This window comes from Panthera pardus, unplaced genomic scaffold (genome assembly GCF_024362965.1).
Source record: "Panthera pardus isolate Hobbes unplaced genomic scaffold, ASM2436296v1 HiC_scaffold_2, whole genome shotgun sequence".
Lineage (NCBI taxonomy): Eukaryota > Metazoa > Chordata > Mammalia > Carnivora > Felidae > Panthera > Panthera pardus.
Genome location: NW_026526765.1, coordinates 11,055,739 through 11,073,171, shown reverse-complemented (window position 1 = coordinate 11,073,171; position 17,433 = coordinate 11,055,739). Strand labels below are relative to the sequence as shown.

The following is a 17,433-nucleotide window of genomic DNA, read 5'->3' as shown; positions in this document are numbered from 1 at the left end:
AAAATGCTTATAGACAAAACGATTTCGATTAATTTTGCTCCTTATTATTATATTTATTATCTTTATATTTTGCTTCTTCTTATTATATATCTTCTTATATATTGGGGGACCTAAGTTATGGTTCAACAGAACTATGTCTAAATCAGCCATACAAATGAAACTATACCTAAACCCTTATCCCCAAAGAGGTTTTCCATTTTAAAAGCTTGAATGAGGGATGCCTGGGTGGTTCAGTCCATTAGGTTAAGCATCCGACCTCGGCTCAGGTCATGACCTCACGGTTCATGAGTTCAAGCCCCACATTGGGCTCTGTGCTGACAGGTCAGAGCCTGGAGCCTGCTTCAGATTCTGTGTCTCCTTCTCTTTCTGTCCTTCCCCAACTCATGCTCTCTCTCTTAAAAACAAACATTAAAAAATTTTAAAAAATAAATGAAAAATAAAATCTTGAATAAATTGTTCTACTTTCCTTCAGAGATAACTTTATCTTTTCCATAACTATTGTCCCATTGTAGCATTTGGTCATTTACCTACTATTTGGTACATGACAGGTTGCTTTCATAATTCCAAATTGCGTTGAGAAAGAATGAAATCGTGCCATTTGCAGCAACGTGGATGGAACTGGAAGGTATTATGCTAAGTGAAATAAGTCAGAGAAAGATATCATGTGTGGATCTTGAGAAAGTTGACAGAAGACCACGGGGGAAGGAAAGGGGGAAAAAATAGTTACAAACAGAAAGGGAGGGAGGCAAACCATAAGAGACTCTTAAATACAGAGAACAAACTGAGGGTGGATGGGGGAGTGGGGGAGAGGGGAAAGTGGGTGATGGGCATTAAGAGGGGCACTTGTTGGGACGAGCACTGGGTGTCGTATGGAAGCGATGAACCCTGGGAATCGACCCCCAAAACCAAGAGCGCACTTTACACCGTATGTTAGCCAGTTTGACAATAAGTCATATTAAAAAAAAGAAGAAACAGAAAACAACAACAAAAAATCCAAATTGCTTTAAATTGTACTATTTACTTTAGGGTATATTATTTTGTCAGTTTTAATCTTTGGGGGGAAATGTACTCCTTAGCCTCATTGTAATTCTTTGGGGATGTAGGTGGTTACTTTAAATGACAAAGTGATTGGTGTTAACAATGACATTGAATTGACCACAACCATCTCAATAATGTTCAAGCTTTAACTTGCTATTTTTTAAAATGAGGAATTGAATAATTTGCTCTTTTGTCCACATTATAGTAACTGTTGCTCTTGTGAATAATGGCTTTCATAAGCAACATGGGGGGTTTAGTACTGATTCCATAGCTCTCAAGTGGAGATGAGAGTGGAAATGTAGGTTGTAATAAGTCTTGCAAACTGTGTTGAGAATTTTGGACCTTTCCAAACAGCTGAGGGAAGGAGCAGGAAAGGGGGTGATGGCAGAGAAGGGGGTGAGCAAGGAGACCACTTATGGAGAGTAGTCCACGAGGAATAATTAAAGCCTAAACCAGGGCAGTGGCTCTGCAAATGGAAGAAATGGATGGAGGAAGAAAACATATTATGTTGGAAGAACTGATAAGACAGGGGGCGGTTTATGGATTTGACAGCCCCATGCTCTGTCCGTTCCCAGCAGACATAAAAACATGCACCCTTAGCATAAGTACAAGATTCGAAAGTTTTTATCCCTTTTATCCCTTTTTCAGCCACTTTATTATGCTTTTGTAATGATGTGTGAAATTCTAAAGTATGATTTATTTTGTGCCAACCTATAATTTTATTTTTCAAACTGCTTATTTCCCAAATAAGTATTATAATGCTTCCAAAAATCCATGCTTGGAATGAATCAAGGGAGGGGATAAGAGAGGAGACACATCTTTTGAGCAGCTATCATGATTCGGTTACTGTTGTAGCTGCTTTCCTACTTACATCCTCATACTCACTCTCTGAGCTGTTTTTACATCCAGCTCACAGATGAGGAAACTGAGGCTCATGGCGTCACATAACATGGCCAGTGTCAGGCAGCCGTTAGATCCTGGGAGCTGTGATTCAAACCTATGTCTTCCTGTTGCCAAACCATCGTTCTTCCCATGGCTTTACATTCCTCCCTTATCTGCCTTCTTCAGGTGAGGAGGTTTTCTTTTTTTAATGTCTAGATTTATTTCAGCTTAATGCTAGATAATATGCTTAATGCTAGATATATATATATATATCTATCTAGATAGCTAGATATATATATATCTAGCTTAATGCATATATATATATATATATATATATATATATATCGCTTCCATATAACACCCAGTGCTCAATCCATCAGGTGCCCTCCTCAATGCCCATTACCCATTTCCCCCTCTCCCCCATCCCACCATGCCCCCTCAGTTTGTTCTCTGTATTTAAGAGTCTCTTATGGTTTGCCTCCCTCCCTCTCTGTTTGAAACTATGTTTTCCCCTTCCCGTCCCCCATGGTCTTCTGTTAAGTTTCTCAAGATCCACATATGAGTGAACACATATGATATCTGTCTTTCTCTGACTGACTTATTTCACTCGACATAATACCCTCCAGTTCCATCCACATTGTTGCAAATGGCAAGATTTCATTCTTTCTCATTGCCAAGTAGTATTCCATTGTATATAGAAACCACATCTTCTTTATTTCAGGTGAGGATTTTTATAACGCTCACCTGTAGGAACTCAGGAATGATCATGATAGTGTGCAAAATGTGGGAATAAAAAATATTTGAATTTTTCCCTTTAGCTACCTTTCCTTCCTTCCTTCCTTCCTTCCTTCCTTCCTTCCTTCCTTCCTTCCTTCCCTCCCTCCCTCTCTCCCTCCTTTCTTCTTTCTTTCTTTCTTTCTTTCTTTCTTTCTTTCTTTCTTTCTTTCTTTCTTTCTTTTCTTTCTTTCTTTCTAGAGGGAGAGAGAGCACGAGATGGGGAGAGGAGCAGAGGGAGAGGGAGAATCTCAAGCAGGCTCCATTCTCAGCACGGAGCCCAACACAGGGCTTGATCCCATGACCCTGGGATCATGACCTGAGCTGAAATCCAGAATGGGATGCTGAACCAACCCAGCCCCCCAGGTGCCCCTACTTTCTTTCTTAGTGTAATGGTAGTGTGAGTTCTTTTGTTATAGCTGCTTATGGAAAGGAATTTTGTAGGTGCCATGAAATGTCACTTTCTGTACTAATTATTACATTTTTTCAAATTTGAGATTCTTATGTAGTGAATCAATGAATTGAAATAACCACTAAGGAAGCTTTTTTTTTTTTTTTTTTTTTTTTAACGTTTATTTATTTTTGGGACAGAGAGAGACAGAGCATGAATGGGGGAGGGGCAGAGAGAGAGGGAGACACAGAATCGGACACGGGCTCCAGGCTCCGAGCCATCAGCCCAGAGCCTGACGCGGGGCTCGAACTCACGGACCGCGAGATCGTGACCTGAGCCGAAGTCGGACGCTTAACCGACTGAGCCACCCAGGCGCCCCCTATTTTTAATTTCTTGAGGAACCTCCACACTATATTCCAGAGCGGCTGCACCAGTTTGCATTCCCACCAACAGTGCAAGAAGGTTCCCATTTCTCCATATCCTCACCAGCATCTATAGTCTCCTGATTTGTTCATTTTAGCCACTCTGACCGGCGTGAGGTGGTATCTCAGTGTGGCTTTGATTTGTGTTTCCCTGATGATGAGTGACGTTGAGCATCTTTTCATGTGTCTGTTGGCCATGTGGATGCCTTCTTTGGAAAAGTGTCTATTCATGTCTTCTGCCCCTCACTGTCCTTTCCATTTTTGATTCTTTTACTAGCTTCAGAATTAGAGCCTCTCATTAAATAATCTGACTTTTGTGTACAATTTGACTTGGTGCCAGAGGCTCATCCTCTCTGTTGTCTTCCTGCCTCTGGGCTTCCTGCTGCCTTTGGCTGGTTCTTTTTTTTTTTTTTTAAGTTTAAAAAAAAATTACATTTATGTATTTTTGAGAGACAGAGTGAGACAGAATGCGAGCGGGGGAGGGGCAGAAAGGGAAGGAAACGCAGAATCTGAAGCAGGCTCCAGTCTCTGAGCAAGAGTTCAGCACAGACCCCAACGCGGGGCTCGAACCCACAAAATGTGACATCATGAACTGAGCCAAAGTCGGACACTTAACCGACTGAGCCACCCAGGCGCCCCTGCCTTTGGCTGGTTCTGTGTCACGGCTGTTCCCTGCTTCCCCATTCTCACTGGTCCCATCTTTTTTCTCCTTCTGTTCCACGGACTCTCCCTCTCCAAACCACCAAGAAGAAGAAGTAACCAATATGGACAATAATCTTTCTAAACCATTCTCTCCCCAGCTATCTATAAAGATCTTCAGGAAAGATGTAAAACTTTACTTGTCATGGAGAGAGTAGCACCTGTTCAGGCCCAGAACATTTTTCAATTGAAATGTACCTGCAGCAGTGGTACAGGTTGTTTGCCTGTCATTTGGACCCTTGCTTTTCAGAGAACTGGATACTGTTTCAACTAGCAGGTTGAACATAATCACAGTCAAACAACAGAGCTCTTATCAGTAAGAGACTAAGGGAAGACAATGAATCTATTCTGAGAGATCTGTGTGTGTCTTTTCAAATATATTTCAATATATTTTCAATATATTTCACTTTTCAAACAAGCTTAAATATAATCACAAAAGTCACGTATCGTGATTTGACTTTAGGAAATAAATAGACGGTTTGGTGGATATTGATAGTATTTTTAGTAAGTTTCACATTGTTTGCTACCAATTCTTTCCTCCATTAGCTCCCCTCTTATTTTCATGAAGTTCCTGCAGCCACATATGATAACTACATTACAGGAGCTTGAGAACAGTCCTCTAGGTGAACTTTGTCAGGGATGGCCAAACAATAGTTGTTAATTAAGGAAGAAAATATATTTATGCAAATTAACAGGAATTGGAGAAAGAGAGAACTCATCTCCTAGAAGATGTAACTGCAAACAAAAGAAGGATGAAGGAGCTAGAAGATAATTTGCTTTACCGGCTGACGAGTACCCAGGGGTCCCTGGTGGAAGACGAGAGTCTCATCGTCGTGCTGAGCAACACAAAAAAGACCGCGGAAGAGGTGACACAGAAGCTGGAGATTTCGGCAGAGACAGAAATTCAGATTAACTCAGCCCGGGAGGAATACAGACCTGGTGAGTTTGGTAATGAAAGACAAATGTCACAGGAAAATGAAGTGAGATCAGAGAAACTGAAGGAAGTAAGGGCTGTGTGAAGTGGGGTGGCCGCTCCTGTTTTGTGACGTTGCGTTGGGACATATACAGTAAGACTGGGAGAAAACATTTTTTAACGGTGTAAATTCTCTAGGTGCTGATAATCCATGTTAGTTAGCAAATTCTTTCAGGTCCCTGTGAACTTATTTTTAAATTAGAAAGTAAAAAGGGAGACCTTTTAAAGAACGTCTGACTACAGTTTTGAAATTTAAGGAATTAGTTTAGCGTTTATGGGCTGCTCATTAGTTCTTTATCATTTGGTCACAATGAGCCGGTGTTTTGTTTGCAGTCTTTGTATTAGGAAGGTAGTTCCTTGGTCTCCTGGGAGTGCTTTAGTCTTACTCAGCAATTTGCAAAGCAGTGTTGTTCATTGGTTACAAGAGGGGCCTGCTAAAAGAACTCAATTCCCTTTAGAAATTTATCATTCTTTCTGAAAAAAATAATCAAAACAGCATCATCTGCTGCTGGAGAGTCAGGAGCATCATCTTTGCGATGATGCCTTGTTTTGCCACCCTGACCCCAAGCTTAGTCAAGGCTTCCTCATGGAGCTTAAGAATGAGGTCCATAAAATGCCTACACACTTTGCTGGGTGTTAGAGTGTTTGCGATCCCATCAGTTACCTTTTCTACCTATGAAAAAATATAGTGAAATTCATAAGGGTTCTAAATCCATAAGAGGTTCTAAAATGGAAAAATGCTGTGTGATAAACACAAATAGAGTGCTTACACAGAGCTTATAAATAAGAGTTAAATATATATAATGAGCATTGCTCTAGACTCTCAGAGCTGGTAGATAGTCATTGATAAAAATAAAACTTGTTGTTTTCATTTAGAGTTTAGGCTGGTCTGGGCACAGATCATTTATTTTCCACCCTCGTAGCACAAGCAACCTTGCTCTCTGTCTTTCAGTGGCAACACGGGGCAGCATCCTGTACTTCCTCATCACTGAGATGCGCTTGGTTAATGAAATGTATCAGACTTCGCTCCGCCAGTTTCTTGGCTTGTTTGACCTTTCCTTAGCCCGGTACGTCTGCACTCAGGAAGCCAAGCTGAATTCTATATCTGTGGGCTAGAATGATGACATTACATTTGTAACTTCTTTTCCTTTTGCTACTGAGTCTTTTTTTCTTTTTTTAATCTAAGTGTAGTGTAATTACCAGGGTGTTAACAAATCATTCTCATTTGTCATTTTATGCTCAGAGACAGGCCCATCAACTCTTCATCCATTGATTGATCCCTTTGGTTTTGTGTGTTTCTGTTACACAAGAAAATTCCCAAGACTTTTTTTTTGTGAGTGACATTACCCTGCGGGTAAAATCGATTTAGGCAACACTGAGGATTCTGTTATGTCATTTTATGTTGAGAGAATGCTTGTTATTTTCGATTGAGGATGCTGATTCTTGTGTACAAAGGAACTGGCTCTCCAAAGTTATGTATTTGCCGTTAAAGAGGTTGTTTTTATGGACAATGGGAAAGGGCAGTGGGGTAAGCTGGATTTAAGTGTTCTTTCCTGCAGGTCGGCCAAGAGCCCAATCACAAGCAAGAGGATTGCTAATATCATTGAGCATATGACTTACGAGGTTTACAAGTATGCAGCCCGGGGATTGTATGAGGAGCACAAGTTCTTATTCACCTTGCTGCTTACCCTGAAGATCGACATCCAGAGGAACCGAGTGAAGCATGAAGAGTTTCTCACCCTTATTAAAGGTCAGTATAACAATGGAAAGCGTTGTACATGGGTCCAGATGTACAAATTCTTTGAAGGTCTTGTGCGGTATTTTTTTTTTTTTTCTGGCTACAGTAGTTTCCTTGCATGTCATTGGAGATTGCGTATACGTGAAATACTTTATTTGTTCATTTATTGCATGAATATTTATTGAGAACCTACTACTATGCCAAGGCACAGACTAGGCACTTGGGGTACATCATAAAACAACAAGTAAATTGTGTAGAATGGGAGAAGCTAGTAGGCACTATACAAAAGGCAAAGCAGGAAAAGGGGGATGGGGAGTTACAGGGTATGTGGACTGGGAATTAATATTCTAAATGGGATATTTAGTGGGGTATCTAATGGGCAGGCCTCCCTGAGAGATGGACAAGTGAGTAAAGGCCTGGAGGAGCAGGGGTCGCTGGCCTTGGGGACATGCAAAGGAAGAGTATCAAAGGAAGACAGCATCAATGCTCTGGTGGGAGTCAAGCCTCCCATGACTGAGGCTGGAGCCATGGTGTGTGTGTGTGTGGGGGGGGTGATTGTGGAGCTCATCTTGCAGATTCTGTATCTGTTGAGGCATTGCTCGCAGGCAGGTCCCCTGTGCCACTGCACAATACAGCCCAGTGGAAGGCTAGGAAACAAATTTGCAGTCACGTTCTTGAATGTCTGGACAAAAAATATTTAAAGTAACTGTGGAAATGATGCTCGGGTCGAAATGGCTTTATCTACTACACCTTTCTAAGCCATCTCTTTATAGATGAGACACAATTTTATCTACAGTAGGTGGGGGGGGAGATTTTCATGTTTACCTGGAGAGTAGATTTGCAGAGGAACTTGAAAAGGACCCTGAAGGAGCAGTAGGGAAGGGGTGTGGGTAGGCACATGCTGTGCCCTGGGGGTATGTGTGGGTCCACAGCCATATGTGAATAAATGCATATTCGTGTTTGTTTAAATATGCATTTGCATATGTATCTTATAGAAACAACAAAGACTCATTTGGTTACACTTGAACTTAGAAATGTATGATTTATGGGGCGTCTGGGTAGCTCAGTCCGTGAAGCATCCAACTCTTGGTTTTGGCTCAGGTCATGGTCTCAGTGTCCCAGGGTCGTGAGATCAAGGTCTGTGTTGGGCTTTGTACTGACAGCCCAGAGCCTACTTAGGATTCTCTCTCTCTCTCCCTCTCTCTCTGTGCCTCCCTTCTCTTGGTTTCTCTCTCTCTCTCTCTCTCTCTCTCACTCTCTCAAAATAAATAAAGAAACTTAAAAAGAAAAAAAGAAATGTATGATTTATGGACAATCTCTCTCTCTCTCTCTCTCTCTCTCTCTCTCTGTTTAATTCTTTGTCTCTAACCCTCGAACTCTTGCTCCTTAGGTTTCTTTATTTTTCAGTTTTCCTAAATTGGAGCACGTGGATGAACTGGGGAGACATCCCTTAGATGTTTGGTGTCGGGGTTGACTTTTTCGCCGAGCCCTTCCAATAATACTGTCTCATTGACTGGTCCTCCAGCTGATGGGCATTTACTGTGGCAAGTTGTTCCCGACACGAAATGCATTTCCTCATGAAATGCATCCAGGTCTGGTTGAAATACCGTAAAGTGTGTTACAGTTTGGCATGATGATAGCAGATGTGGGATTAGGTTTAGCAAGACTAAGTGAGAATAGTGACTTTGCTGATTTCTTGATGAGTGTCTCAAGCAGATTCTTTAACTTTTTTCAGGCTTCAGCCTCCTCAGCTGTAAGACAAGGATAGTCAAATCTACATCATCAGATTCTTGAGAAGTCGTACAATTTCTGTAAATCTCGGCACATGGAACGTGTTCAGCAAATGATAGGCATTGTGATATTTTCTTTAGTATTTTAGTTTGTTTTGATTAGTCCCCGGCTGGCGTAGGCTGGACAGCTTTTGTGGGTCTTTGGCATTCAACAGTTTTAGAATGCTGCTTTATGAAACGGAGTGTCAGAAGAAACTTCGGAATGCAGTTACGTTGTAAGATTGCTCTTTGCTGGTTATGTTTAGTGACAGTTACCCAGTGAGTGAACTCCCCTGCAGAGGGAGTTCACTTGTTTGAAATGTTATTTAAAGATTTTTTAAAAACGTTTTCAATTTTTTTTTTAACATTTATTTATTTTTGAGACAGAGAGAGAGCATGAACAGGGGAGGGTCAGAGAAAGAGGGAGACACAGAATCTGAAACAGGCTCCAGGCTCTGAGCTGTCAGCACAGAGCCCAACGCGGGGCTCGAACCCACGGGCCGTGAGCTTATGACCTGAGCCGAAGTCGGACACTTAACTGACTGAGCAACCCAGGCGCCCCCGTTTTTGATTTTTTTGAGAAAGAGAGAGAGAGAGTGAGGGAGGAGGGGAGGAGCAGAAAGAGAGGGAGAGAGAAAATCCCAAGCAGGCTCTGTGCTGTCAGTGCAGAGCCCGACTCGGGGCTTGAACTCCCGAACCGCGAGATCATGACCTGAGCCAAGATCAAGAGTGGGATGCTTAACCAACTTAGCCACCAGGCACCCTGAAAATGTTATTCAGATAGCAACAGTACTTTGATACTGGTCTTTTAATTTGCTCATCTCCAAGGTGGGAAAGGATCATTCCAGATGGCGTGCTAAATCTGCTTTGGCTATACCGCTTTATAACTGTGTGGTGTAACTTGTATACATTTTTTGTTATAAGAACACATCATTTTTACAAAGTATTACCTTAAAAATTGGAACTTACTTTTTCCGAAAGTAAGGGTTTCCAGAATGAAAGCAACAGTGTAAGTCTCAATCATCTTGAGAATTTATTTTGAATTATTCCTATTCCAACCATTTATTCATCAGAAGTACATTTAATCTGGTGCCATATTATCCAGAAATACATCTGTCCCCAACCCATTACAATCATTCTCTGTGGCCCATTGTACACTGTTAAAGCAGATAAGATATTCATGACACAGTTACTCTACTAAACAACGAATAATGCTTTGGTTGCAAGAAACACCCTTTCCTTCCCATAAATAGCTTCTCCCTAACTCTCTAGTGAATATCTCATTCTTTTGAGTTTGTTGGAAAATGGACGGTTTCCATAGAAATCGGTATGACATTTTTCAACACAATGCCGCTGTCCTTAGGTCTTTAACTACTCCCTGCCATTAAAGCAATCTGTTTTGATTTTGTGAGTTAATAATCTTATCAAAATTGCTTCAAGGCCACACTTACCTTCTTGGAAATATACTAAGATGGATTTGGCAAAAGATAGTAATTTAGTGGGGTCCATGGGGTACCTGGATAAAGTAGAGATTGGCTCAATAAATATCTTGAGTATTGTTATTTGTTCATGACCTGCTCTGTTCAGAAAGGGATTTTAAAGGTAACCAAATGCATTGGTTATATTCTTTTAAGAATTATGCTTGGAGCATATTTTCCCTGAAACATTTTAATAGATGGTGTTTATTGAACAGTATATTATATCCTATAAAGACTTTCTAACTCTTCCTCTGACTTAAAATATGACTGTTTACACATTTAGTTTTTCTGAGGTGAGCAACCATAACATTTTAAGGTGTCATTTATTTTATGGTACTGTGAGAGTTACATGAATCGCATGAGCTTAGGTAAATCAGCAGCAAGATAAGAGTCACTACCCACTGGAAATATTTGCTGTGGTTAGATTGACCAAAAATAAGTGATACAACACAGGATCCTTGGATGTGCTCAAAATGGATATAGATAATATGCTGATTTATAGATGAGAACTCTTTAAACACATGTAGTGCTGCTGACATTTCTAGATAAATTCTCTCCTTGAAAGAGCTTATGTGAACATCATGCACTTCTTAACATTGACAGTAGCTACTCATTTAGTGACCCTCTGCTCTGGTCTTGATCCCATTTCGTGTGCTTTACACATGTGTTTTCTGTCATTCTGTCATTATCACAACATCCAGGCTTCATTATTCCCAGCGTACATATATTTGGAAACAGAGACCCAGACAGATGAGCTGCCTTGTCCCAGACCTTGGCCAGATGGGGCTAGGACAGAATTCAGCATCCTCCTGGGCCACACTTATATTGCTGATTCTCAAGTGTGTTTTTCTAAAATCATCTATTCCTTTATTAAATTTTAAAGCTTGTCCATTACGATGACACCTTTCTGAGTTAAAAAAATGTCAAGGTTGTAAAATAATTAAAATGAAAAGTGTAAGCAAAAGCTGTTGTAAACAGACTGTTTTAGAGTAAAGAAAGAAAAGTCTAGTAACTTTATATGTTTAATTTTAAAGGAGGTGCCTCATTGGACCTTAAAGCTTGTCCTCCTAAACCATCCAAATGGATCCTGGACATGACCTGGCTGAATTTAGTGGCACTCAGCAAACTTAGACAGTTTTCTGATGTCCTTGATCAGGTAACTTGTGCTTTGAATAAACTTATGGCAGTGTCATGGGGAGCAGCTTCCTGATTTATCACCAGCTACAGTATTTGCAGAAGAGAGACTTTTTCACTTTGTCACTCATACAATGGTATTACCTGTGTTTGACCTTGCTCATGCTCACTCAACTCTCTGATAAAGCGAACTCCACCCAAGTTTAACTACTATTGTCCTGTACCATATGTCAGTATCACCAACTGGAAATCCACAAGTGGGGAAACTGATAGATTTAATTAGATCATTAGATACAGTTAAGAGGAGATTGAATGGAAAAAAAAAAATACAAAGAGCCTGTATCTAAATGCCTGCCCATTTGTCCTTGTCTCTCTTCTTCTTCCTCTCCTTGTCCTTCCACCATTATATTGCTTTAGCCAGGCATCTGGACTTACATCTAATGCCAGTGCTTGGCCCCTTATCTTTACAAGTTATTGTCCTTTCCCAACCAGCCAGTTCCCTATGAATTGTGTATGTACTGGGATCATGGAAGTTGGGTCTGGAGAGTTCAGTTGAGACAAACCAGGAAACAGATTCTTAAAAATCAGAAGACCAGAGAGGTCACACTGACAGCAAGGTGGCTTTATTCAGCCATGAGTTGTAGGCTTTTTTATGACCAGAACCTGTGCTAAGGTTGGTTCTTCACTTTCCTCCCAGCTTAAGTTGACCAGAAGCTTAATGTTCAGCTTTTTAAAAATGCTTTGTATGTTTTTATGTATTTTTATGTTTTGGCCTATGTCTGGTGATCTGCATTATTTCTACCATGTAGTGAAATAACTTTCATTTGGGAGGTTTTAATGCACTCTAGCTTATTCCCCTCGAAGGTGACTGCTAGTGACCTTTCCTGGACTGATACCTGTTCAGTAACAGTTGCTGTCTTATGGAGATTATCTTGTGCTGAAATCCCTCCATGTCATATAGTCTTTGATGACTGAGGGAAGTTATTGTTTTTTACTCTTATATGATACTTTCTAAATACAGATCTGGAATGCCTTTTCCTTTGATTAGGCCTCCCAGAAATATACCAGGGGCTTTAATCGAAGGGAATATACCAGAGAACATAGGATTACATTTATCTTCAGATGTTGTTTGTTTGTTCTATGTTTTTGAGATGATTACCGACAGAATGCTTGTCTCTCTTTGAGTTTTTAAGCTCTAAAGGATAATGGACTGTATTCTTTTCCTCTTTCTCAATTACCTAAAGGAAACATGTGTATCATTATTCATTCGATGATGATATGAAATGGTATATTTCAAATTACTCTAGATTAATAGAATATTGACCAAAAAGCTTTTTGTTCAATAATAAACATGCATTAAATGTCTTCTTTTGTGCCAGGAGTGGTCCTGGGAAATGAGGAAGCATATGTGAATAACTAAATGAATTTGTTCTTGATCATGAGAGGATTTCATGGAGCAAATCAGATTTCCTTAAAATAATGAAAATGAGTTTTCATTGATTTCTTTATTCCTTACAAAATTGTTACCACAAAGGCATTAGAAGATATTAAACAAATCAAGACTCTCCCTACTTCAAAAACTAGGTGTAAGCTGGCATTAATACAGAGTGACTTTAGCGTAAATCACATTTGATTTTAGACTTCCACACTTTTTGCTACTAGAATATAAAATAATGAAAAGGTCAAAGGATATCTTTCACACATGTCTGGAATGGTCAGAAGGTTTGATGAAAAATATCTGTGAACTATTACTAAAAGATTTTCTTGTGCTGTGATGCAATTCTTATCCCCTGATATTTCAGATATCAAGAAATGAGAAAATGTGGAAAACTTGGTTTGATAAGGAAAACCCTGAGGAAGAACCCCTTCCAAATGCCTATGATAAATCTCTTGACTGCTTTAGACGTCTTCTCCTTATTAGATCCTGGTGTCCTGACAGAACCATTGCCCAGGTAAAAAGTACATATTAGAAAAAATAGGAGAATATATTTTTTTAAAGATTTTTTAATTATTATTTTTAAGTAATCTCTGCACCTAGTGTGGGACTTGAACCTACAACTCTGAGATTAAGAGTCACATGCTCCGCTGACTGAGCCAGCCAGGCACACCTGGGAGAATATATATATATGTATTTTTTTTTTTTAATTTAAATTTTAGTTAACATACGGTGCAGTATTGGTTTCTGGAGTACAATTCAGTGATTCATCACTTACATATAATACCCAGTGCTCATCCCAACAAGTACCCTCCTTAATGCCCATCACCCATCTAGCCCATGGCCCACCCATCTCCTTCCGTCAACCCTCCATTTGTTCTCTAGAGTTAAGAGTCTCTTATGGTTTGCATCCCTCTCTCCTTTTTTTTCTTTTCCCCCTCCCATATGTTCATCTATTATCTTTCTTAAATTCCACATATGACTGAGATCGTGGTATTTGTCTTTCTCTGATTGACTTATTTCACTTAGCATATACACTCTAATTCCATCCACATCATTGCAAATGGCAAGATTTCATTTTTTATGGCTGGGTAATATATTCTATTGTATATATGTACCACATCTCCTTTATCCATTCAGCAATCGATAGACATTTGGGCTCTTTCCACAGCTTGACCGTTGTTGATAATGCTGCTATAAATATTGGGGTGCATGTGTCCCTTTGAATCAGTATTTTTGTATCCTTTGGGTAAACACCTAGCAATGCAACTGCTGGATTGTAGGGTAGTTCTGTGTTTAACTTTTTGAGGAACCTCTAAACTGTTCTCCAGAGTGGCTGCATTCCCACCAACAGTGCAAGAGGGTCCTCCTTTCCCTAGGAGAATATTTTTAAGGAGAATTTCCTTTGAAATATAAAGAAATGTTGAAAATTTTAATCCCAATGTGAATTTTCTTGGAGGCTTCTTTGGAATTTTCTAGCAGTACCTATGTGCAAAATGAAAAAATAAATATAGCGAGGTGTACATTTGGGCTAAATGATTTACTAATCTTCTTTGTTCTAAATGGTACAAGAATGAATGAGAATGCCATGTTTTTAAGTTGTCACATAGGTATAACATAAAGGTGATGTATTGCTCTTCCATACCATTTTTATATTAACTTAGACATGATATGGCTGCTCCATTTTGTTAGTAGTCAAAGAACGTTTCTTTAAATAGGAATGATGAGAAGGCACTAGGAGGAGAGGCAGATGAGAGGGTAGCACAGTATTCCCAAATCTATAGTTGTGATCCCAGAAAGCCTCACCACCCCTGATGCAGGAGATGGCTTAAGATTCCTTGAATTTTACGTATGGTTTAAATGTGAATCCTGCCTCCAAAAGATCCATCTTTTCAAAGACTTTTAATTTGCTGGCCCACCATCATGGAAATGTCACTGCTAACAAGACCTGCGGTGTCCTGCCTTCACATGAAAAACTCAGCTTGAATATTCAGCTCAGGTTGATTCCTTAGGTGCTTCTCCCAAGAAGCCATATAGTAAAAATAGGCTGGGTTTATAATGGGATGTAGGAAGTTCAGCGCTTCACTCTCCAGAGGGAGCATTAAAACCGTATGGAGTAACCATCTCCAAAATCCATGTAGGTACCAAGGAATCATGAAAACAACTAGATTCAATGATTTATTGAGAAAAGAAAAATGAGTTTTGCAATACAGGGCAACTGAGATCACCCTTCCTTCAGTTTTTCTTCTCAGTTTCATTACTTTTATCTTGCCCAAAAGAATTGTCAAACTGTTGCCTTAAGGACAATGTAGAAAGTTCAAGTAGTTTGTTTCTTTCTCTTTCTTTCTTTCTTTCTTTCTTTCTTTCTTTCTTTCTTTCTTCCTTCCTTCCTTCCTTCCTTCCTTCCTTCCTTCCTTTCTTTTTCTTTCTTTTTCTTTCTTTCTTCCTCCTTCCCTCCCTTTCTTCCCCTCTTTCTCACTTCCTTCCTCCCCTCTTTCCCTCCTCCCTCCCTCCTCTTTCTTTATTACTTCCTCTGCTTTCTCCCTCCCTCTCCTCTCATCCTCTCCCTCCCTTCCTCTCTTCCTTCCTTTTTACCCCCTCATGTAACATTTTATTTGGTTCAGTGCTAAAATTTAAGTCTACAAGCTCCTTTGTAACTTTGTCATCTTCATCCTGGCGTCTGTCATCTATAGGCTGGGCACAGCCATGGCTTCCTAACTGGGGTCTCCTCTTGCTCCTTCTTGCCCATCCTAGTCAATCCTGTATGTTCTAGAGAACATACAGAAATGGAAATAAGAAATGGAAATAAGATATTCTATTCCTTGGCTTTTAAAGTCTTTCAGTGCCTTCCCATGGCCCCTATGATAACACCCAAGTCTTAAGATCTAGAAGTCCTCTCTGGAAAAATGTTTTCTCCTCTGAAATTCTTATGCTCACATTATATTCCTTTTGTGATTTTCAACCAGACACCTTCTTGGGAAGCATATTAGAAGGTCTACAGTGTGGGTACATTCAGTCCCCATTTCCCATAAGCAGCATCAGGCTTGTTCTTGGTATTTCAGCTGAGTGTGACTGCCCATGTCAGGGGACATTCGAGGGCCTGGTTGCAAAACCATTGCACTCTCGGAGGGTGTCACATGGTACATACACATTTATGTCTCAAAAGCACCCAGAAAAGAACAGGTGCAGAGGTGTGATTGACCATTTTTAAGCTCAGAGACGTAGGGTGTGGCAATCACTTTGAGAATGGATAGAGCATAGCTAGATATTCAAAATGGAAGAAGAGCCTGTATTACTGACTGAAATCAAACTTTGGATGTTTTTAAGTCAAAAACAATGGTTTAACCAGTACCACCCTTACTTTGGCTATCTGAAGCCTCTCTGATTTAAGCGAAACTCTACCTACAACTGTTTTGTGTTTCTCTGGGAATGAAAGTGGGGTCCTACTAAGGCCCACCTCACCAAGGCTCACTTTGCCCTGCACCTGGAAAAGTTACAGTTCATGTTGTACCCACACCTGGGCTCTGCTTATTATGTGAGAGCAGTTCTTCTGGGGAATCCCACCGGGGATAAAAACGTGGGTCTTACTCTAATGGGGTGGGAGAAGATAACAGAATGGAAGGAAGTTTTTCTTTGAGGGCACCCAATTTTTACCAGAGGGAGAATATAGACTAAAGGTCATACTCACAATAGTATTTTATCTAACATAATTATTTTACCTTATTTGAAAAGAGACTGTGTTGTTCAAAATATTTATATATGGTTGATAAGTTGACATAGCCTGTGATACTGCAAGCATGTATTTCAGTCAAACCAAAATTAACGGTAAGGGAGATAAGCCAAAAATGGAAAGATATGACAGTGATTAGGAGAACAATTATGGACTAAATCTTTAAAACATTAATGCATTCATTCAGGAAGCGTCTAATATATTTCATTCAACAAGAAGTCATTCAGTAGTTATCTATTGATAAGTATCCATTAAACCCCAGGCATTGTGCTGCTTACTTGATTATTGGAATGCATGTGCATTTCTCTTAAAGCATCCTAAAGAATACAGTCGCCTAATATTTTACATTTTTTTATGTACCAGGAAGTAGCCAGTGTATTGAACCAGGTTCCAGACAAGGAGTCCACCAACTTGGGTTCTGGTCTTTGAACTGTGCGATGTGTGTTGGCAAATGACACAGCCCCTCCACCTATGGAGTGGAGATAGAACAAGAAAAATGTCTGTGTCCTATTTCCCTAAGCAGAATTACTCTGGGCATCAAGATAATCTATAAAAATGAACTTTGGAAGCCACAGTGCATCAGACACGTGAAGGGGATAGAGCCACTTTTTGTGACTCCTGTACTGTCTTTGACAGGCCCGCAAGTACATCATGGACTCCATGGGAGAGAAGTATGCGGAAGGTGTTATCCTGGACTTGGAAAAGACGTGGGAAGAATCTGACCCGCGGACACCACTCATCTGTCTCCTGTCTATGGGCTCAGATCCCACGGATTCCATCATCGCCCTGGGGAAGAGATTAAAAATAGACACCCGTTATGTGTCCATGGGCCAGGGCCAGGAAGTCCATGCCCGCAGGCTCTTACAACAGACCATGGCGAATGTGAGGCCAAATGTCTACTCTTATGTTGTTGATATTGCAGGTTATAGAATAGCAACGCAGAAAAGAACTTGAGCATCAATAAGAATTT

The 17,433-nt window shown here is 40.2% G+C and overlaps 1 protein-coding gene across 2 annotated transcripts in view; it reads left to right on the top strand.

The window, feature by feature from the left end:
- Positions 1-17,433, top strand: part of DNAH5 (dynein axonemal heavy chain 5) — a 283,307-nt gene that overhangs the window by 242,416 nt on the left and 23,458 nt on the right. For both annotated transcript variants that reach the window (XM_053906889.1, XM_053906888.1), the window contains exons 66-71: positions 4,902-5,145; positions 6,132-6,246; positions 6,739-6,929; positions 11,199-11,320; positions 13,101-13,250; positions 17,100-17,345. In XM_053906889.1, coding sequence (XP_053762864.1) covers positions 4,902-5,145; positions 6,132-6,246; positions 6,739-6,929; positions 11,199-11,320; positions 13,101-13,250; positions 17,100-17,345 — 1,068 coding nt within the window. The remainder of the gene's footprint in view (positions 1-4,901; positions 5,146-6,131; positions 6,247-6,738; positions 6,930-11,198; positions 11,321-13,100; positions 13,251-17,099; positions 17,346-17,433) is intronic.